Source organism: Acomys russatus, chromosome 19, assembly GCF_903995435.1.
Source record: "Acomys russatus chromosome 19, mAcoRus1.1, whole genome shotgun sequence".
In the NCBI taxonomy this organism is placed as follows: Eukaryota; Metazoa; Chordata; class Mammalia; order Rodentia; family Muridae; genus Acomys; species Acomys russatus.
The window spans coordinates 15506829-15529546 of NC_067155.1; the positions used below are offsets into that span (position 1 = coordinate 15506829).

The 22718-nt window shown below is 52.3% G+C and overlaps 2 protein-coding genes across 3 annotated transcripts; both read left to right on the top strand.

Annotated features, from left to right (window-relative positions):
• The first annotated feature begins 4125 nt into the window (after nucleotides 1–4125).
• Rps19 (ribosomal protein S19) lies at nucleotides 4126–9825 on the top strand. The gene is made up of 6 exons (XM_051162587.1): nucleotides 4126–4144; nucleotides 4543–4613; nucleotides 4845–4945; nucleotides 8519–8702; nucleotides 9125–9179; nucleotides 9755–9825. Exons 2-6 carry the CDS (start codon nucleotides 4543–4545, stop codon nucleotides 9779–9781), a joined length of 438 nt encoding a protein of 145 aa, XP_051018544.1. The 5' UTR covers nucleotides 4126–4144; the 3' UTR covers nucleotides 9782–9825.
• A 4922-nt stretch (nucleotides 9826–14747) lies between these two features.
• On the top strand, nucleotides 14748–19923 carry Cd79a (CD79a molecule). 2 transcript variants are annotated; one of them, XM_051162582.1, is made up of 5 exons: nucleotides 14748–15133; nucleotides 16842–17135; nucleotides 17577–17695; nucleotides 19521–19589; nucleotides 19759–19923. In XM_051162582.1, exons 1-5 carry the CDS (start codon nucleotides 15064–15066, stop codon nucleotides 19870–19872), a joined length of 666 nt encoding a protein of 221 aa, XP_051018539.1. In that variant the 5' UTR covers nucleotides 14748–15063; the 3' UTR covers nucleotides 19873–19923. The 2 variants fall into 2 exon arrangements, with proteins under 2 accessions (XP_051018539.1, XP_051018540.1); XM_051162583.1 differs by having other exon boundaries at nucleotides 16842–17024.
• The last annotated feature ends 2795 nt before the right edge of the window (nucleotides 19924–22718 follow it).

Below are 22718 nucleotides of genomic sequence, written 5' to 3' on the forward strand. Positions count from 1 at the left end.
TTGATTTTTGACTTAGCCCATCTCCTCGGGTAGTTAGCTCTCTGTGTCCCTGGCTGTCCTGGACTCGCTTTGTAGACCAGGCTGGCCTCAAACTCACAGCGATCTGCCTGCCTCTGCCTCCCGAGGGCTGGGATTACAGGCGTGTGCCACTGTGCCTGGTACAACCCAGGTTTTGTTTCAAGAGTACATTTAAAGCCAGGCAGTGGTGGCACATCCCTGTGAGTTCGAGGCCAGCCTGGTCTACATAGCGAGTCCAGGACAGCCAGGACTACACAGAGAAACCCTGTCACGGAGGGGGGAAAAAAGTACATTTAACATTCTGTCCTTTGAAAGTCCAAATTCTGAAGGAAAAAAATTATTTCCAAAAATAGAAAAAAGAAAATCCAAATTCTGGTCACTCCAGCCCTGCAGGGACCTGGCCTGCTCCTGACCACACTTGTAGTCTGTAGCTTTTTTTTTTTTTTTTTTTTTTGCTACTTTGGGTTCTATACATCACACTACAGTAATAGTCCATGCAGGCTACACTTGAGTCCTCAGCCCCAGCTCGCGCAGGCGCATGCATCACTTAGCCTGTCTCCTCGGGTAGTTAGCTCTGCAAGGCGATGCCCACGCTCCACAGCAGGCGACCATACCCTGCATAGACCCTCTGGGATCCGGAGCTTTTCCCCAAAGCAAGATCTATCCTTTTATCCGACTCGACATCTGTGTTAAGCTCTTTAGGCCTTCATGTTCCTTAGAGGTACAAACCTGATCACACTAAGCTATGCTAGTGTCAATCTGTGTCCCCAATCCCCAGAATAATTATTCAAAGAAGACCAGCCTGTCTTGCAGTTTCTCTCTGGGGGACTCAGAGTGAGTGACTGAGTAAACAGGTTCTGTCCAGTCCCTCAGGGGTTGTGCTCCTACTAAGCCAGTGCTGCCACATGCACCTTAAAATCAACAACCTCCTAACCCAGCCCATTCTTTTTTCTTTTTTTCTTTTTCTTTTTTGTTTGCTTGGTTTTGGTGTTGTTTTGTTTTTTGAGACAGGATTTCCTTGTGTAGCCCTGGCTGTCCTGGACACACATTCTAGACCAGGCTGTTCTCAAACACAGAGATCCGCCTGCCTCTGCTTCCCTAATGCTGGGATTTTAGACGTGCACCACCACATCTGGCTTAATACCATTCTTTTTCATTTTACGTAGTTTTGGTTTTACAAAAAAAAAAAAAAGTAGTGTTTTCAACCACCAGAATTAAAATAATAATAATAATAACAAAAACAAAAAACAGCCACAGGTGTGGCCTTGCTGGAGGAATTGTGTAACCGTGGGTGCAGGCCTTAAGGTCCCCAACGCTCAAGCTACACCCAGTGTGGCACATAGTCTCTCCCTGCTGCCTGTGGATCAACTCCCAGCCCCTCCTCCAGCACTTGCCCCGGCCTGCGGGGGTTCAACTAAAGCTCGGGAGGAGATTCACCTGTATGAAAATAAAATACAAGACACAAAGAAGGAGAGCAAGCCTAAACGTTGATCAAGCTCTCAAATTTTATTAGTCAGGCAGCAGTATTTACAAGGCAGAAATCAGGGAAGAGTATTGCTATGGCAACCCAGCTGCAGATTATCCCAAAACACAGAGAATTCCAGGCAGGGGCATGATGCCCTGCTACACAGAATATCTTGCTCCATCTTTTATCTGTCTTTAGTCTAACTGCTAAATCAAAACAGGGTAGCTCCATCTCTATCTGTCTTTAGTCTAACTGCCGACCCACAACAGGGTCAGCTAGTTTCTGGTAAAAGGCAAGCTCTGGGAAAAACAGAGACTTAAAGGTGCAGACTCTGACAAGATGGCTGAACATTGGCCATTCGGCCTGCTGTCCCTAACAATGTCTGGCTGTACACCACCATGCTTCCTGCCATGATGATAATGGACTAAACCTCCGAAACAGTAAGCCAGCCCCAGTGATGTGTTTTCCTTCGTTGGTTGCTGTGATTATGGTGTCTCTTCACAGCAATAAAACCTGAGATAGTCTCCTTAAGTTTGGCTGCCTTAGAACTCACTGTGCAAGCCAGTGTGACCTCAAATTTGCAGTAATCCTCCTCCCTCTGCCTCCTAAAGTGTTAATAAGACTATTCAGGTGCACCACTATGCCCAGCCCACTTAGGTGTTTCTTGGGTTTGGGGTTTTTTATTGTTGTTTGTTTTTTGGTTGGGTTTTGTTTTGTTTGGCGGGGGGGAGTTAGGTTTTGGGGCTTTTTTGGTTTGGGTTGGGTTGAGTTTTTTAAAATTTAACTTTTAATTATGTTTATGTGTGTGCACATGCACATACATGTCTACAAGTGCCTGAGGAAGCCAAAAGAGGACATCTCCTTCTCTGGAGGTGGAGTGTTACAGGCGATTGTGAGCCACTCAGTGTGGCTGAACTCAGGTCCTCTCAAAGAGCTGAGCCATCTCTCTCGCCAGCCCCTCAAACTGGCTTGACCTTTCTCTTTGTCTTATATATTTTTCTTTTGTGTGTGGGGTTTTTGTTGTTGTTTGTTTTCTTTTTTGTTTGTTTTTGTTTTTTTCGAGACAGGGTTTCTCTGTGTAGCCTTGGCTCTCTTGGACTGACTTTGTAGACCAGGCTGGCCTCGAACTCACAGTGATCCACCTGCCTCTGCCTCCCAAGTGCTGGGATTAAAGGCGTGTGCCACCACCGCCCGGCTTGTCTTACATATTAATAATTCATTTCTTTGTAATATTTTTTCTAATTTGAAATTGCATTAGTGTGTATATAAAGGAGTGCACATGCGTGTGATGTTTGAACACATGTGTGCCACTTGGATGCATCTGTGAAAGCCAGAGGACAAATTTCTGTAGTTGGTCCTCTTTTTTTCCATCATGGGTACCAAGAATCAAACTCAGGTCATCAGGCTTGCACAGCAAGAACGTCTCCCTACCGAGCCATCTCCATGACCCTGATTTAAATGTTATCTTGAGTAACATTTACTCATCTGGGTGTAACACAGCCTGGAACATTTATGCGCTCGTTGCGGGGCGAGGGGGGGGGGCACTCAAGAGAGTGGCATAGCACGTAGCGTAGCATGGCATTCCTGTAACACGAGGCAGAAGAGTCATGAGTTCATGACCAGTCTTGAATAAACAGAAAGTTCCAGGCCAGTCTTTGCTAAACAATGAGATCCCGTCTCAAATACTAGATAGATAGGCAGGCAGCAGGCAGGCGACAGACCAGCAGGCAGACAAGAAAAAAAGTAAGTTACACAGGTCAGCTCCTCTAAAGGAGCAAATAGGGCGAGATTAAGGGACGGAGCAGACCAGCCCTCGGGAAGCAGAGGCAGGCGGATCGCTGTGAGTTCGAGGCCAGCCTGGTCTACAAAGTTAGTCCAGGACAGCTAAGACTACACAGAGAGACCTTGTCTCGAAAAACCAAACAAAAAACAAAAAAACAAACAGACCCCAGCACTAGGTGGCAGAGCGGATCCTTCACCAAGGTCCGGCCTCTGCCTCTTTGTCCCCGCCCTAATCTCCTCCCCGCCACCAAGGCCTTGTATCCATTCCGCCAGCGTCAAAGGAGCTGAAGCAATTTCCGCCCAAAGATGGGTGGGGCTTCCGGGCAGTCCTGGTCTTACAAACACTGGTGCTAGGACAAAAGCTGGTGGTGGTGGTGGCCACATGTCATCCTTGCCTTTTCCAGCACGGTTCCGCCCTACTACTCCCATTTCCGGCCAGGGAAACGCAGCTTCACAAGGAAACGTGCTCTCGCGCCGAGCCCCGCCTTCCTTTCTTGCTCTGTCAACCTTGCCCGCACTTCCGCCCTCAGTAGTTCCCGCCAGACACCCAAGGCTCAAACGAAGCGAGGTTCTCCCAGCTCTCACAGGTCACGCCCCAGGAGACGGAAAGAGGAAACAGACCCCTTCCTCTCATCTCCTCCCCCACCCCCCGCCCTCGCCCGCCCCTCGTCCTTTCTCTTGGTTTCTCCACCCCTTCCTCTTACAGGCCCGCCCATTTGAGGTGGAGCCGAAGCCACATTCGCCCTCAGAAAGGCGGAAACCTCTGGTCTAGCCGCTCTCGCGAGCACTCCGAACTCTCGCGAGACTCGACGCCCGACTTGTGCGCCCGGGAAACCCCGTCGTTCCCTTTTCCCTGGCTGGCAGCGCGGAGGCCGCACGGTAAGCGAGAGCTCTGGGTCCTGGCTGTGCGCGGGGCCGCGGGGCCGGGCTGTCTGGCCCCAAGAGCTCGTGCCGGGGACCGCGGGAAGCCCGGCGCGGGGTCGCTCCGCCCTCTGGAGCCCCGGCCACGTGCGAGCGGCAGGCCCGGACATGCCTGATCGCCACAACTCGGGAACCCAGAGGGTTAGGTAGCGGGGTGAGTGGAGCCCCGGGAGTCTCCCACGCGGCCACCTCTCCGGGTTGCTGCTGCGATCGGCATGCCGTGGGCACCCAGGAAGTCTTGTCGGACCCACGGGAGCTGCAGCTGAAGTGAAATGAGGCTGGGTGGATGTTGGGGAGGAACAGGGTCGGTGTTTCCCACCAAGCCTTATGTCGGCACGCCTGCCCTTTTCTCATAGATGCCTGGAGTTACTGTAAAAGACGTTAACCAGCAGGAGTTCGTCAGAGCTCTGGCAGCCTTCCTCAAGAAGTAAGTGTTTAAGAACTGAGGCCCTGACCCCTGTGAGCGGTGACACCATCCCCACCCCCCAACGTGTCTGGCCACTCGTCGGATCCTTTTCTGAATTAGGCCTAGGGTGACCTTGTTTCCCTTTTAGCATATTCGATCAGACTTACTCTTTTATGTTGGGGGGCGGGTGGAGGATCTGAAGTAACTATGAAAATTTCTAAAGTGTGCTTTTCTCGATCCCCTTGGTCCTAGGTCCGGGAAGCTGAAAGTCCCCGAATGGGTGGACACAGTCAAGCTGGCCAAACATAAAGAGCTTGCTCCCTATGATGAGAACTGGTTCTACACACGAGCTGGTGAGAGCCGGGGCCTTTGCCTGGGGGTGCGGAGCTGGGTGACCCCAGTCTTTTCCCTCCCAGCTGTGAACTGGAAGGAAACAGACTTCTTGCTTTAATAGCTTTGAGCTCAAAAGAAAGCCTGGGGACACTTGTATTTTTATTCTGTTTATAGGTGCTCACTTGAGGGTCTGATAGCTTATTGCATTCATGGTATAGCGTTTGCATCCATCTCTTATCGAGTCACATGCATGGTTGGCAAGTTGAGAATGCCACTCCTTGTTCTAAAGGAAACTTTAGACTCCTGGTGCCCAAAGAAAGCTTTTGGGGTGCTTCTCTGGTCTTTCTGAGTCTCATAGCTTGTCATGAGTTATTGATTCTGCCTGGGTGTTGTGTGTATCCTTTCGTCCTTTGTAGCCTTAGCTCTGGGGTGGGACCTGTGCTGGGTTGTGCCAAGGTTGCAGTGTGTGTAGGGGCCTCAGACTGTGAGGCAGTTCAGCTGTGGCTGGGGTCCACTTTGTTTCAGGCTTTGCCATGGGCACAGGGACCATCATGGCTCAACACAGCTTCTCAAAACCAAAAGGTCAATTCCGCAGTGGGGGGAAAAGGTCTGTGTGTCCACCTGCCAGCGCACTATTTTAGGAATGAGGGTCCTGCTGGGTACAGTGGCCCACACCTGTAATCCCAGCACTCAGGGAGACAGAGGCGGTGTCTCTCTGCGTTCCCGGCCAGCATTGAGGGTCGTGGAGGGAAGGGTGGCCTTGCTAGCTACCGCACTGGTAAGGCCTGACTAAGGTGCATTTCCTTTTGGAAGCAAGGGCAGAGTGTCACTGACGGTTTTACATTATGATTGCAAGAGGGAAGATGTTGGTTTTGTCTAGGTAGAGTTGGTTGTACATGCTATGGTCTCCGCCTCCTAGACAGGATTGGTTGTCTGGTTTTTCATGGTTGGTATGGGGGAGGTCCTGGCTTATCCAGGGTCTATAGCTGGTGGTATGAATCTACCACCCTTGTCGCTGCTGGTTTTGTGTTTTTGAAACAGGATCTCACAATGTGCACCCTGTTTGGCTTAGAATTTGCTAAATAGACAAAGCTGGCTTCAGCCCTCTATGTTATAGGCAAGCGAGGTGGCTCTTGCCTTTATTTCTGGCACTTTGGGGGCAGAAGCAGGCAGGTTGAGTTTAGGGCCAGGCCTAAATGGCATATGCTTATAGTCCCAACACTTGGTAGACAAAGACGCCCAGAGTTCTAGGCCTGGATAAGGCTGTTGATAATGTTACGAGGCCTGTGCTCTTTCCTTAATATCACACTGGGTGTGCAGCCTCTGCTAGCTGCTGGTCCTCCTTCCTAAACTCCAGAAGTGCTTTTTGAACATCCTTTTCCTAACTACCCTGTGGCATAGGGGTTTGCGTTCTAGAGCAGAAAGTGTTTACTAGTTAATGTCTGTTCTGGAGTCTAATGGGTTCCTGTCTGGTTTGGCCCAAAAGCTTATGCGCTTGTCAAACTGTAGCCATTGCCATAACAGTGACCTATTCTACCAGAGGGGAAAGGGGTACAGAGGTGGCGTTACTTCTTTCTAAGATATGCCAGCTCTGTTCAAAACTGTTCTTGCAGGCTGATTGCACTTTCCTCTAGGTAGTTGAGAGCTGGCCTGTGTTGCCACTTGTGTTTGAGCTAGAGTAAGTACAGTGAGGGAGCAGGGTCATGTTTGCACTGAGGAGTAGGAAAAGGCTCCCTAGCAAAAGGTGGGCCCTCCTGGGTAGGCACAGGGTCCTGAGGAGGAAGGCTAGGAACAAAGGGCCCCATTTGTTGATTCAGTATGACACTGTTAGGAAGCCACTTCCATTAGAGAGCCAACAGGAGGGGATTGGGGCCAGGAAAGTCGTTTTTCCTTAGAAGTCAGCGGAAAATGTACAAGGAGCTGGGCAGTGATGGCTCACGCCTTTGATCCCAGCACTCGAGAGACAGGGGAAGCCTGGTCTACAAAGCGAGTCTAGGACAGTCAAGGCTACACAGAGAAACCCTGTCTTAAAGAAAAATGTGCAAGGTTCCTCGTCCCACACTTTGACACAGTTCTTGCCTCGAGTCTGCATGTGATTTTAAACACAGGGCACCAACTCCCTGGGATGGTGAGAAGCCATTGGACCAAAGCGCTGGCTCAGTGACCCTCTGAAATTCTAGCAACAATTCTGCGACTTTGCTTAAAGTTCTACCTTCAAAATGTGCTAGAGTCAGGTCTTATTGAGGAAGAGCGTGATAAGGAAATACACTGTTTTTGCAGCTTACAGCCACTCACTTGCTCTTTTTAAAGTCAAAAGGAATGCACACACGTTCTGGAGTGGCAGGTTGGTGTCTTGTAATTAGCTGGCAGGTGGTTCTCCACTAGAGGGATTTTATGTGGTGCTGGAAGGGGCTGTTAAATCCCCGTTACAGAAGCTAGCGAGCCTGCTCACTGCCTGCAGTTGCATTTATACAGTACTGTTGTATAGACACTGGGGCTCTGCCAGGTGCTGTCACCACTATGTCCAGACTGATACTGATCCCCAGTCCCAGCCAGCCTAGTTGAAACCAAGGTCCCCTGCCCTAAGGAAGAGCAGGCCACATGGTGCAGACATGGTGTGGGAACTAGAGTAGGGGCTCTTCAGGGTCTGCGCTTCCTGCCTTGCAAGAAGATGGGAGCGGCGCCAAAGGGGTCTGTTAATCCTGACAGCTGTGGGGCTGTCTCAACTCCCCCCGCCCCCCCAAGCAAAATGAGCCCAGGGGCCCAGTCAAGATGATTGCCTGGGGCTGGAGAGATGGCTCAGAGGTTAAGGGCAACAACTGCTCTTCCAATGGTCCTGAGTTCAATTCCCAGCAACCACATGGTGGCTCACAACCATCTGTAATGAGATCTGATGCCCTCTTCTGGCCTGCAGATGTACATGCAGGCCGAGCACTGTATACATAATAATAAAATAAATCTTTTAAAAAAAAAAAAAAAGAAAGAAAGATGATTGCCTGGTGTTAGGAGTGAAGCCATCCCTGTGTCCCCTAGGCACGCAGAGCCCTGTGGCCCAAGTCTAGGCATTTCTACATCTTGGGCACCAGTCCCTTGCACCAAAATGGCATGGGACTGTGAGCACCTGGAACCTAGTAGTGCGGAGGGTGTGGGTCTTCTTAGCTGCCCTGTGGGACTTTGCTCCTGCTAAGGTTGAGTATGTTGCCTGGGGCCGCAGCCCTTGAGGCTGTGAGGAAGGTGGCTGACAGCTCAGGCTCAGCACCTTAGGGTTTCTGAAGCCTGCTTGACAGGCCAGACGGATGCCCCCAGGAGCCATGATCCTGTATCCATGGTTGAGCCAGTGCACATTGCAAGTTTGAGGTGCCCACCACAGAAAGAGGCCTAGTATTTACCTGCTTCCCAGGGCTAAGCCGCACCATAAAACAGTTGCTTCCTTCCCTGTCCTGCCGTAGGCATGTGGATATGGTCACATTTAGTTAGTGGGCACAGAGCCAGGCAGCCTTGTTCTCCATTTCCCCTGTAAAATGGTTGCCTCATTTTACACAGTTGAATGACAAGCACATGACCTCCGGCTCCTTCTTGCCCCATCCCCCCAGCTTCCACAGCACGGCACCTGTACCTCCGCGGTGGTGCAGGGGTTGGTTCCATGACCAAGATCTATGGAGGACGGCAGAGAAACGGTGTCAGGCCCAGCCACTTCAGCAGAGGCTCCAAGAGTGTGGCCCGCCGGGTCCTCCAAGCCCTGGAGGGGCTGAAAATGGTGGAAAAGGACCAAGATGGGTATGCAGGGCTGTGGCTGGGCCGGGGTATTCCATTGGTCCCTACAAGTGGACTTAGAGCCTTGAGAAAGCAAGCAGTGAGGGCCTCAGCAGACCTCTCTGGCTGCCTTCCTCTGGCTCTGGGAAGGTAATTTAGCGACTGTCCACTTTCATTAGCCTACTCGTTAACTTTTCCCAATTGATTTTTCGGGGCTTTTGATCTAATGCTTGCACAAACGACACCCCGTCAGCTCCCAGGGGTCTCCCACTCCTGCCCCCAGCTTGTTAGGATGCAGCTGGCTTGGGCACAAGTGGGACTTGGCGAGCAGAATGCAGTTCCATCACTTAGTACTTTCTTCTGTCCGCCCCAGGAGGGGAGGGGAGCTGGGCTGTGCTCATCCAAGGGCTGTGATTTTATTTTTATTTTATTTTCCCTTTGCACAGGGGCCGCAAGCTAACACCTCAGGGACAGAGAGATCTGGACAGGATTGCTGGACAGGTGAGGAGGTGTACTTTGCTTCTGTTGAGGCATAGCCTGGGGAGGGAAGGGGCCAGAGGTCAGCACTGGGGAAGAAAAAGCAGTGAAGTCTACAGAGGGTGCTGAGGCTGCCTGGCCTAAGACGATGCTGGGTGTCAGCAACCCTGTACCCTCATACAGGCGACTTGGTTAGGGATTCCAGCCACTATTCCTCATACTTAAGGACTTCTGGTGTGCACGGTTTGGGAGAGGTAGAAATGGGGTGGCCGGCTGGTTCAGGCCCACGCAGACATGTTCCTACTACCTCCCTGGAAAGCCGTGGTGTACGCAGGAGCCTGGAGGTGTGCCTGGCACTCCACACCTGATTTTCTTTCTCTACTACAGACTCCATGCCTTTGGGTCTTGGAAGATTTTAGCCTTGAACTTGATCGCAGTAGAAAGCACCTGAGCACAAACAGCGCAGTGGCCTTCCCCTCAGGACTGTAGGCAGAGGCTAGACCTTTCCTCGACTAGTGTGTAGTCTACTATAATGGGGCAGAAGGTAGTGAGCCGTGACGAACCTTGAGCCACACTGACCCGTCTGTGTCTTCCCACAGGTGGCAGCTGCCAACAAGAAGCATTAGAACAAAGGATGCTGGGTTAATAAATTGCCTCGTTCATAATCCTGGTCTGGGTCTGGTTTTGTTCTTTCTTTGGTTGGTTGGTTTTCAAGACAGGGTTCCCTGGGTGCCCCTGGCTCTGCCTTCTGAGTGCTACCACCAGCTAGCTCTGGTCTGGATCTCTTCCTTGCATTCTCTTGCAAGAAGAGAAATGGACACTGGAGTTGATGTTTGTTCTCAAGACACCAGTGGATCTGTGGTGCTAGTGACAGGACTGGGTGGCAGTTATGCCAGGTTCACATGCTATCTGTTGCAGTCCCCAGGAAAGGGAAATTTCAGTTATGAAAAGACAGTGTGGTTGTCTTCCTAATAGTCTTTATATTATGTATGCAGTGCTCTGGCTGCATGTACACCTGCAGGCCAGAAGAAAGCATCAGATCACACTACAGAGGCACCATGTGGTTGCTGGGAATTGAATTTAGGACCTCTGGAGGAGCAGTCAGTGCTTTTAACCTCTGAGCCAACTCTCCAGCCCCTTCCTAAGGGTCTTAGGTTAAAGATGGAAGGTTTGCGCTGTGCTGTGATCTCCCCAAAGTGCCAGTATGTGAAGGGCCCACATGTGATTGAACAGAAATTTGACTAATTTAAAAGTTGATCCTGAGTCGGGCATGGTGGCGCACGCCTTTAATCCCAGCACTCGGGAGGCAGAGGCAGGTGGATCGCTGTGAGTTCGAGGCTAGCCTGGTCTACAAAGTGAGTCCAGGACAGTCAAGGCTACACAGAAAAACCAAAAAGAAAAGAGTTGATCCTGGCAACTTGCCAGTCAGGCCTGCCTTGAGAGAGGGCTAGGTTTTTAAATTCTACTTCTGCACCTTGCTCCCTCATTTTACTGGATTGATCAAGATGCCAGGTGGAGCTGTGGCCTTGTTTGAATCCTTACCAGAAGTGGCTGGTGGCTCTTAGAGCACTTGAGAGATGAATGCCAGGATGAAGTGCATGCTGGAAAGTTTACAAATGTTTGCTATACCCAGCATTCCTCTGAAGTGAAAATCCTGTACCCTTGAAATTTGGGGAGGAAGTCAGTAGGTAACTCGGTGGATGCTTCAAAGCTATGGGAGTCACGTGGCCTATGCTGGCTCAGCCTGACCCAGTCACCTCTGGTCCTTTGAACATGAATGCAATTGGCTCTGCACAAGTGTGGATGAGCTTGTCTGGCCCAAGTAACCGTAGCTGCAGCATCACTCTTCAGCCACTAGGGGGCAGGCGCTAGCCACTGCTGAACAAGGAAAACTATTCTGAGGGGCTGAAGACCCACTGTCCTGTAAAAGGACATTTGGGGAAGTGGCCTGTTGTACAGAGGGACCTAACCCTCCTAGGGAACTGCTACGTGCAGTGAGTGGTATTCCTAGCAACAGGCTCAGCAGAGCTGAGGCGTAAGCCAAAAGTTTTGTTTTCTATAGGTTTTATCAAGGTTTCTCTGGTTGTCCTGGACTCTAGACCAGGCTAGCCTCAAACTCACAGAGATCCACCTGCCTCTGCCTCCCAATTGCTGGGATTAAAGGTGTATGCCACCATGCCTGGCTCATTTTCCATTTTTAAGGCTGTCTCTTATAGCCCAAGCTAGCTCAAAATGTGTTGTGTAGACTTGGCCAAGTGGTGGTGGTGGTACCTTGAATCCCAGAATTAGGCAGCCAGATCTCTGAGTTCGAGGCCAGCCTAGTCTACAAAGCAAATCCAGGATAGGAAAGGCTACACACAAAAACCCTGTCACTTTTTTTTTTAACTGTAACCCAGAATGGCCTTGAATTCCTAATCTCTTCTACCCTGCCTCCACCTTCAGAGCGTTGGGATTATCATATGGCCACTTGCCCTATTTTTAAATAATGAAATACTTGAGGCATGCAAAAACTCCGCCTGTGGCTGGGAAGATGACTCCAGGGTTTAAGAACACTTGTTCTTCCAGAGGGCCTGCTTTCAATTCCCAGCATTAGTGTCAGGTGACTCATAACTGTGACAGCCTCAGGAGTGCACATACCCAGACACACACAGCTAAAAGTAACAACAGCAAATCTTTAAAATAGAAACATCCAGTTTAAGCAGGGTGGTGGCGCACACCTTTAATCCCAGCACTTGGAGGCAGAGATAGGTGGATCTCTGAGTTCAAGTCCAGCCTCATGTACCAAGCAAATTCCATCCAGGACAGCCAACGTTACACAGAGAAACCCTGTCATGAAAAACAAAACAAAACACCCAGTTTAAGGAATGATACAGGGGAAGTCAGTTGGGGATGGTGGCTTACACCTACAACAATTGGGGGGCGGGGGGCCGAGTCAGGAAAGCCACAAATTTGAGGCCAGCCTGCCCTACATAGGGAGTTCTAGGCCAGCCAGAGCTCTAGGAAAACCTGTCAAAAGACAAACAGAAGCTGGGCATGGTGGTACACTCCTGTAGGCAGAGGCAGGTGATCTCTTGTGAATTCAAAACCAGCCTGATCTACAAGGTAAGTCCAGGACAGCTAAGACTACACATGAAAACCCTGTCTTGAAAAACCAAAAAAGACAAACAGGAAAAAAAAAGTGAGCGTCTTGGGTGTCCACATTCATCTCTACCAAAGGCTTTTGTCCCCAAACAGCATGCACTGTCGTTTTACCTTTGAAAAGCAAGTCAACTGCATCATCCACAGCAGGCTTAACTCCTCGGCATTGCTGTGCTGACTTCTCCCCCTACTCTGTGACACTCAGCTGGGCCATCCTTTCTCCCGCAAATATGCCTTGGAATTGTTTCACCACTTTTCCTTCCAGAACTACCCTGTGCTTTTTGTTTTGTTGATGACCGAGAAATTGAACTGGGGGACCTCCCCGAGGTTACTAAATGCGATACCACTCGGCTACTCCCTCAACCTGTTTCAACTTTTGGGGGACGGGTGTGTGTGCGTGCACGCGCGCGCGCATGCACGAGCCAGTGTACTTCAGAAGACTATATTGGGTCCTCTGGAACCTAGGTCCTCCACGGGAGCAGTACAGTCTGCGCTCATAGCAGCTGGGCTGTCTCTCTCGGGCTCCTGTTTTCGGGTCAGTCGGTTCATTGGTTGGATGGTTTGTGTCAGAGACTTGTATGGCTCTGGCTGGCCTGGAACTTGTCGCTATCTTGTCTCAGTTTCCCAAAGTCTGGATTTATAGGCATATGACAATACACCTTTCTTCTTCTTCTTCTTCTTCTTCTTCTTCTTCTTCTTCTTCTTCTTCTTCTTCTTCTTCTTCTTCTTCTTCCTCCTCCTCCTCCTCCTCCTCCTTCCCTCCTCCTCCTCCTCCTCCTCTTCTTCTTCTTCTTCTGAGACAGAGTTTCTATGTGTAACAGAGCTCCGACTGCCCTGGACTCTGTAGACCAGGCTGGCCTCGAACTCACAGAGAGATCCATCTGCCTCTGCCTCCCAAGTCTTGGGATTAAAGTTGTTTTGTTTTTAAGATAGAGTCCCCCCGCCCCAGGGGTGCCTGCACAAACTGATGCACCAACTAAGGACAATGCGTGCAGAGACCCTAGACCCACTGCTCAGATACAGCCCGTGGATGCAGATTCTCCACAGTTGGGGGGGCGGGGGAGTGGGGACTGCCTCTGAGCAGAGACCCTAGACCCACTGCTCAGATACAGCCCGTGGTCAGCTGATTCTCCACAGTTGGGGGGACAGGGGAGTGGGGACTGCCTCTGCCATGAACTCTGGTGCCCAAGATTTGATCGCTTACCCCTTGGCAGGGAGGCCCTTCGGGCACACAGAGGAAGGGGATGCAGGCTATCCTGATGAGACCCGATAGGCTATGGTCAGAGGGTGGGAGAGGAGGGCCGCTCCCCCCCCCACACCACCATCAGAGGTCTAGGGGAGGGGACTAGGGCAGAGGAGGGAGGGAGGATGGGTGGGAACAGGAGGAAAGCACTCAGGGATAACAATCGAGATGGAATGTGGATAAATTAGAATAAAATTTTTTCAATTGGAAAAAAAAAAGGGGGGGATTCTGTGTATCCCTGGCTGTCCTGGAACTAGCTTTGTAGACCAGACTGGCCTTGAGTTCACAGAGATCCACCTGCCCTGTATTAAAGTCATGTACCACACGCCTAGTTTAAAAAAAAAAAAAAAAAATTGTTACAAATATTTTTAGCTTAATTTTTTTTAGATTTATTTAGTGTTTATATGTATGGTTGTGAACCACCATGCAAGTGCTAGGAGTTAAACATAGCTCCTCAGCAAGAAAAAGAAGTGCTCTTAACTACTGAGCCTTTAAAATAAAACAAAAAAAAAAAAACAGGGTCTCCACACTGAACCCAAAACTCAACATGCTCAACATACGGGCTAAACTGGCTGCGCAGTCAGCTCAAGGTCATTCCCCACTGCCACCACCGGCATCTGTCGGTTCCTTTTGTAGCCCAGGCTAGCTCTCAATTCCTTATTCTTCTATATCAGCCTCCCAAATTCTGGGGTTAGACTCACCACCGTCTTAGCTACAAGGGTGACTCTGAGACACCTCCAGAATCTGTTCCACTACAGAAATGTATAGCGCTGGGCAAGAGACCCGCTTCCCCTCACCGAGCCTCAGTTTCCTCCTCTGTAAAGCGGTGAGGAAAGGAAGGTGTGTTTGGTGGCAGAGCCGTCACCTAGCATGCAGGAGGCTCTGGGTGTCATCCCTAACGCCATGAAAGAAAAAGTTTGCGGGACATGGTGGAACACTCCTGTAATTGCTGTACTCAGAAGAAAGCAGAGGCAAGAGTATGGGCACTGTGGGCGCATCCTCAGAGGCTGGGGAGCCCAGGCTGCACCGGGCACGGCTGCGCACACCTGCAATCCCAGCACTTGGGAGGCAGAGGCGGGCAGATCTCTGAGTTCGAAGCCAGCCTGCTCTACAAAGCAAGCTCCAGGACAACCAGGGCCACACAAGGAAACCCTGTCTCGAAAAAAACGGGTGATAGGGTGGGGGTGGGGGTGGAGGAGGGTCGAGTTAGATAGAAAAGGGTGGGTGGGGGCTGACAAAAGTTGAGAGTAGCTTGTGGACCTGCATACAGCAGGCACCCAGAATTTTGGCTCACCAAGATCTAGCCAGGCCTTGAGCCAGCTTCTCCCCCACCCAAGCACTAGAGACTCAAGGGAATTGTGGCATGTGCAGGTGCAGGCCCGAACCATATGGCAAATAAAGGGCCCAGGGGGTGACGGCCACTGGAGCCCATCTCCGTCTGAACAGGAAGTGAGGTGGTGGCGTTTCGGGTGGAATCTGGTACCTCGGGGCTAGTGCAGCCCACTCGAACCAGCCCACTGGGAGAAGATGCCAGGGGGTCTAGGAGTGCTCACAGCCTTACCTCTCTTCCTCCTCTTCCTGTCCGAAGCCTGTCTGGGTAATGTGGCCAAAGGGAAGGTGTCTTTAAGGGTGGGGCTGATGGGAGCAGTACAGAGCAGAGCCAGACTGGGTGGAGGACAGGGGGGTGGGGGACGCACATCCCTTAAAATAAAGCCAGAACTCAGGGAACTGAGGCAGAAAGAATATTGCATTTGAGGCGGACGTGGTGGGGCACACCTTTAAACCCAGCACTCGGGAGGTAGAGGCAGAAGGATCGCTGTGAGTCCGAGGCCAGCCTGGTCTACAAAGTGAGTCCAGGACAGCCAAGGCTACACAGAGAAACCCTGTCTCGAAAGAAAAAAAAATTGCATTTGAGGCCAGGCTGGGTAATTTACTGAGACCCCCAAAGAGAAAAGGAGCAGGAGGAGAAAGAAAGAGAAAGCCCTGTGTGCCAAGCGGTCTGGGGTAGCCCGCTGTTAGGACCAAGACGGCGGTGTGGGGGTTGGGTGGGGGGTTTGCAGCCCTCCCTCCACAAGTCAGAGTGCGGAACTGAGATAAGGGCTGGCTGAAGACATGGAGGTAGCAAATGGGTGTCAGCGACAGAAAGGGTTTGTTTTCCTTAGCCTTAAATCCGGAGAGAGCATTGGGCTGGCTCTGGTGAAGCACGCCTTTAATCCCAGCACTCGGGTGGCAGAGGCAGGTGGATCTCTGTGGGTTCAAAGCCAGCCTGGTCTACAGAGTGAGTCCAGGACAGCCAGGGTTCTGTTAAAATGGAGAAACCCTGTCTCCAGGAAAAAAGAAAAAAGAAAAAAAAAAAATCTGGAGGGCATGTGTCATCTCCCCTCCTCCACCCAAGTGTGACCACATCGGCCTAGACTCCCAGAGGGGAGGGGTCATCCACTCAAGTGACACTAGGAACAGGCATTGGAACCCTGCTGTCTGAGTCTTAAACCGGTGACCTGTGAAGTTGCTCCCGAACTCTTTTTCCTTCTTCTTCTTCTTCTTCTTCTTCTTCTTCTTCTTCTTCTTCTTCTTCTTCTTCTTCTTCTTCTTCTTCTTCCCTCCTCCTCCTCCTCCTCCTCCTCCTCCTCCCTCCTCTTCCTCCTCCTCCTCGCTTCTGCCCTTCCTCTTTCTTTCCTGCTACATCCAGAAAGGGGGCGCCCCACCCCCACCCCACCTCACTGTCAGCCCTGGGAAGGCTGGGGGCTTCCAAGATAAATACAGAGCAGACAGAGCAGACACCATAGCCACCACCAAGTCCACCCTAGTCTCTCCGAGCCTCCTCCCCTGGCCCAGACCAAACTCAGTCCCGGTCCCTGGCTGACACATTTAAATTACAGAGATGAGAAACAGCCTAGGCACACAAGCCAAGCCAAGGACAGTAAAGGACAGATTCAGAGATGTGGGAGACAGGCTCTACTACCCGGTCCAATAGACTAGGTGGTTCTGGGCCCTGCCCACCCTGGGCCTAAGCTGGGCCCCCACCCCACCCTGGCCCGTGCTGGAGGTTCCTGAGAGATGGGAGGAAGGGGGACCCGACCAATGGAGAGTCCCTGAGCACCAAAATCCAAAGAGGTAATAGAGAAAAGAAGCCACAGGGAGTGTCTCCCTCCCGGCTTGGCTTCTACTCTCTTTCTCTAGGTATCTGTGGCCGTCAGCACCACTCCGCTCCCAAGAGTGCTGGTGTGGGGGGCTCTGGACTGGGGGGCCGTCAGTGGCCAACCCCGGGCCCTGACCCACTTTGTCTCTTCTCAATCTCTCCACAGGCCCTGGATGCCAGGCCCTGATGGCGGAAAGGGACCCACCCTCCATGACAGTGAACGTGGGTGATGATGCCCGCCTCACCTGCCCTCACCATGGCGAGAACACGGATGTCACATGGTGGTACATCCTTCACGCCAACTACTCATGGCCCCCGAAGTTGCTGGGTCCTGGCCTGGGCCCCACCGGCGAGTGGGTCATCTCCAAGGTGAACAAGAGCCATAGGGGCATGTACAGGTGCCAAGCGAAAAAAGACAACATCACAAGACAGTCCTGTGGCACTTACCTCCGAGTGCGGGGTGAGTGGTGCGGAGGGGGAGGGGAGGGGAGGGGGAGATGGGGTGGGGGGAGGGATGGAGTTGGTTTAAGGAGGGGGTGGGGGAGGGGCAATAGGGTGGGGGAGGGGGAGGGTTGGGTTGTGGAGAGGGGAGGTGGGGGAGGGGAAGGGGCTAAGGTAGGGGAGGTTGGGGATGGGGGAGGGGGAGGGGGTAAGGTAGGGGTGGGGTTGGGCTTGAGGAGAGGGTGGAGGTGGGGGGAGGGTGTTGAGGGAGGCGAGGCTGACCCTCACAGCTCTTTGCAGAGCACTGGTTCAGTGGGAGCAGAGCCAGCTCCTCCCTCCTGGGCCTGCAACTTGCAACACACAGGTTCTCACCTGCAGGATGGTGGCTTCAGGGCTCCGCGGCCTCAAAGTGGGAGAGAGGCTACCTACCAGAGTTGTGATCAGCCCCCTGTCTCCACAGTGCCAGTCCCTAGGCCCTTCCTGGACATGGGAGAAGGCACCAAGAACCGAATAATCACAGCGGAGGGCATCATTTTGCTATTCTGTGCAGTGGTTCCCGGAACGCTGTTGCTCTTCAGGGTGAGTGTCCCTCCCTCCCAGTGACTCCTCCCCAAGTCATCTTGGCTTGCCTGGGCCTGGACTGTCACTCCCACCCAAAGTCACTCTCAGTGTCCAGACGGACCTCTGAATTCTGAGGTTCCTCTTCCAAAGTTTGGGAGACTGAGAGTAACCGCACCAACGTAACAGAAGAATTTGAGGTGGCACTGAACTGTCAGTGTCCCCGCTGCCCTGCTGCCCTTCTTAGATATCTTGTCACTGTCCTCCTGCCCCACCAGAAGGGCAGTCCCCTGTAAATGTAGCCAAGACCAGGGCAGAAGGGAAACTGTCCTCCCAGAGCCCCAACTTCTCCCTAGGCCCTAAGAACAGATTTATTTTTTTAGATAGGGTTTCACTATTAGGCCTGGCTGGCCCTGAACTCCCAGAGATCTGCCTATTTTCTTTCTTTCTTTTTTTTTCTTAAACATTTATTTATTTATTATTATGTATACAGTGCTCTGCCTGCATGTACACCTTCAGGCTAGATGAGGGCATCAGGTCACATTGTAGATGGCTGTGAGCCACCATGTGGTTGCTGGGAATTGAACTCAGGACCTCTGGAAAGCCATCCTCTGAGCCATCTCTCCAGCCCCCTTCTTCCCCCCCTCTTGGTGTTTTTTTGTTTGTTTTGTTTTGTTTTTCGAGACAGGGTTTCTCTGTGTAGCCTTGGCCATCCTGGACTCACTTTGTAGACCAGGCTGGCCTCGAACTCACAGCGATCCACCTGCCTCTGCCTCCCGAGTGCTGGGATTAAAGGCGTGCGCCACCACACCCGGCTCCCCCTTGGTTTTTTTGAGACAGGGTTTCCCTGTGTAGCCTTGGCCATCCTGGACTCACTTTGTAGATCAGGCTGGCCTCAAACTCACAGAGATCCGCCTGCCTCTGCCTCCCAAGGGCTGGGTTTAAAGGTGTGCGCCACCACGCCTGGCTATTTATTTTAATTTTATATGCATTGGTGTTCAGCCTGCATGTGTGTCTGTGTAAGGGTGTCAGACCTTGGAGTTACAGTTGTGAGCTGCCATATGGGTGCTGGGAATAGAACCCCCGGGGGTCCTCTGGAAGAGCAGTCAGTGCTCTTAACCACTGAGCCATCTCTCCAGCCCCCTAACTCTCCCCCCTCCCCTCCCTTTTTTTTTTTCTTTTTTGATAGATCTTAATCCAGGCTAGCCTCAAACTTGCCCTATCTTCCTATCTGGTCTGATCTTTCTGTCTCTACCTTCCAAGTACACCAATTACAAGCATATGTCATCACCAGTTTTCTTTTGTTTTTGTTTTTTTTGTTTTGTTTTGTTTCTTTCTTTCTTTAATGGGGAGGATAAGACAGAATCTTGCTATATAGTCCAGGCTGGGTTAGAACTGACCACATAGATATTGGTCGGGAATTCACAGTCCTCCTGCCTCAGTTTACCCACTCCCAGCTTACTATTATTATATTTGTCACCACTGAAGGATAGCAGAGAGCCAGCCTGATGGTGCACGCCTTTAATCCCAGCGGCACTCCGAAGGCAGAGGTAGGCCGACATGAGAGAGAGACCCTGAGAATCTCACAGGAGTGTGGTAGCAAACATCCAGCACTCCACCTGAAGCGGAGGCAGGAGGATTGTCCAGAGTTTGAGGCCCATAAGAGGAAAAGAGAGGAGTGGAGCGTAGACTCCTCTCAGCCGAGGTCCCAGTGTGTGGCCTTGGGTGTGTCCCTTCCTCTTCCTGATACAACCCTAGCTAGCAGGTGGGGGGTGGGGGGGGGCCTGAGAAAGCCTTTACCTTCCCTTTCCTCACACCGAGGCTCCTATCTCTTCGCCTCCTACAGAAGAGATGGCAGAACGAGAAGTTTGGGATGGGCCTACCAGATGACTACGAAGATGAAAATCTTTATGAGGTGAGCCCTGAACGGGACTGCAGTAGGGGTTGGTGCGTGGGGAGGAGGGGAGGGTCTGCGTTGGCTCCCATCCTGGGATGGATAGGGGAGGGAGGGGAGGGGGGAGAGGGAGGGGGTGGGCAGGAAGCCTTGCTGTCAGGGTACTGGACAGCTACTCTGTTCCCTGCAGGGCCTGAATCTTGATGACTGCTCCATGTATGAGGACATCTCCAGGGGACTCCAGGGCACCTACCAGGACGTGGGCAGCCTCCACATTGGAGATGTCCAGCTGGAAAAGCCCTGATTGACATCTTCCCCTGCTTTCTCCCACTCTGTGTCCTGCCTGTGTGCCTGTCCCTGCCGGTCATATGCCCTACCCCAGCATTCCTGCCTCACTCCTCCTGGAGTCCCATTTCTCCCCCTCCCCACACACACACCACCATGCCCAATTCTCAGCCTTTGTCCCTCTGGGGTGTCCCACCCTACTTTCCCACCTAATCTAGTCTTTCCTTCCCCAAGTCTGTCCCGAGTTCCCTCTCCAGTGGGTAATGAGCCCTTAATCGCTCCCTCTAGGGGAGCTGATTATAGCAGCCTCCATAGTGTCAACCCTCCCCCCACCCCTTCTCACAGATCTGTCATGGCCACTTAAGTGATAATAAATCCTTTCCAAAGCAGTCCTTGGCAGGAGCCATGGATTTCGTGAGGACTGCTCCTCAACACTGCCAGGGAACCTCAATCCTCCCTCAGACCCAGGATTCTGGACCTAAGTTCTCACCTGCCTACTTCGAGATCTAGTCAATCTTAGCAGCCACCCTGCACCCCCCGCCCCCGAAAAAAAAAACAGGAAGTCACTTGGGGAAGTCCCTACCCCAATTGAAGGGCTGGGTTAGCTCCTTTACAGGGCCTCACCCTCCCCACGTCCCTAAGCAAGGGGGAACCAGGAGGGGTGTTACCAAATTTTTGTGTATATTTAAGCTCTGGAAATATAAGGTATTATTTCCTGGGGTGGGACCTGATTCCCTGGCGGGTTCCCCTTGCATGGGCAGATTTGGAGAGTTTCTGTCAAGAATCCCCGGGGATGGTGGAGAGAGATCTAGGGTGGTGTGACACCGAGAGTCACTGAGGTGGGAAGAGCAGACTGAGAAAGGCAGTTAAGGGCAGGAGTGAGTCAAAGATGATGCTCTGGAGATAGAGAGAGAGAGACAAGAGAGGGCACCGCAAGGAGGCAACTAGCAGCCTCAGCCTGAGGGATAACAACAGTGGGGGACAGGACAAAAGCCCTGAGGTTTCAGAGGACCATCGGCAAGAAAAGCAGGGTGAAGGAGCAGAGTGGGGTGGGGGGTGGGGGTGGGGGTGGGGTGGGCGGGGTGGGGGGGATGGGGGGGTAGAGTGCTGGGTGGGCCCGAGGGTGTGGTGAAGGAAAAGAGCTGGGTGGTGGGACGCGCACGCCTTTAGCTTTGATCTCTGCATTCTGGAGGCAGAGGAAGCGGCAGAGGCAGGAGGATCTCTGAGAGTTCGAGTCCAGGCCCGGTCTACAGAACGAGTTCGAGTCCACTCAGGGCTACATCGTGAGCCTTTGCCTCAAACTAAGAAGAGAAAAAGAGAGAGGCAGGGCCAGGGCAGGAGCTGGGTAGCAGCAGGGCTGGCGACAGAAGCGGACAAAGGCGAAGGGGAGCCGGGCGGGGCCGGGTGGGGCTGCGCCCGTGGGGAAAGGAGGAGCCGTGCGTCCCGGCGAGAAAGGGAAGGAAGCAGAGGTGCCGGGCGGGCACCGAGCTCGGGCAGGAAGCGGGGAGGGGCGGCGGGCGGGGGCTCCGGAAAAAAACGCCCCGACTTCCTGCTCGCCGGAGCCAGGAAGCAGGAGTCGGGACGCCGGGCCCCGGGATCGCCGAGCCCGACCCCGGGCGCCCCGCCGGTCACCTCCCCGCGCAGACACCAGGTACACCATCCCCCTGGCCCCGCCCGGCCTCCTCCCCTCCGCCGCCGGGGGAAGTGGGGAGGGGCAGGGAGAGGACCCGGTGAGAAGGGCCTCCCGGGGTGGGGACGCCCAGTGAGCCTGCTGGTCACCGTTCTTCCGGCCTCGGTAGTCTCATCTGTCAAAAGTGAGCCAAAGAGAAAACCCGGCGCCTGTCATCCCAGAACTTTGGGGGAAGGAAAAAAAAAAAAGACAGGAGTATTGCCATGAGTTCGAAGCCAGCTTGGGCGACCTAGCGTGACCCTACCTCAAAAAGGAAAAACAAAACGAGAGAGAGAGAGAGAGAGAGAGAGAGAGAGAGAGAGAGAGAGAGAGAGAGAGAGAGAGAGGCGCATTTGTGGAAAGCACAGTAGATAGACATGGACCATGAACTAGACTGGGATCCAGGCTCCCAACTGCTCCCACCCATTTATGAGTGGGGGAAACTGAGGCCCAGGGAGTCGGACCGCCTTGTCGTAGGGACATACATTCTAAGTAAGATAGCAGCTGGCACTTGAACTCAGAGCTGTTTCCTGTAAAGCTCTTGTCCCTGCAACCCCGGACGCTTGATTAGGGCCCCCTTAAAACAAACAGTATCTCTGCGGGCCATTAGGAAGCCGAGAGTTACAAAGTATCGTAAAGGTCTCAGAAAGCTTTCTCTTTTTTCGGGTTATTACTCTCGGGGAGATAGCTGTAGGGGTGGGAACCGGAAATATATCCGCATTGAACAGATGGAAAGATGAGGCCTAGAGGGAAGTCATTGCTTTTCTCAGGTTAGTCTGCAAGGAGGAAAGATACGCTCAAGCGCATAGGTGGTTTTTGGTTTGTTTGGGGTGTGTGTGTGTGTGTGTGTGTGTGTGAGATAGGTGGTTTTTGGTTTGTTTGGGGGGGTGTGTGTGTGTGTGTGTGTGTGTGTGTGTGTGTGTTAGGTGGTTTTTGGTTTGTTTGGGGTGTGTGTGTGTGTGTGTGTGTGTGAGATAGGTGGTTTTTGGTTTGTTTGGGGTGTGTGTGTGTGTGTGTGTGTGTGTGTGTGTGTGTGTGTGTGTGTGTCCCACACCTCGCCCCCCCCCGCCCCCCGCCCTTCCCCAATTACAGCCGGAGGAGTTGACAGTGGTGACAGAGGGAGTCGGTATACAAGCGTTTGGAACTTAATTGATCCGACTTAGGGAGGCAGACAAGGTGGGAGGACCCCATGCGAG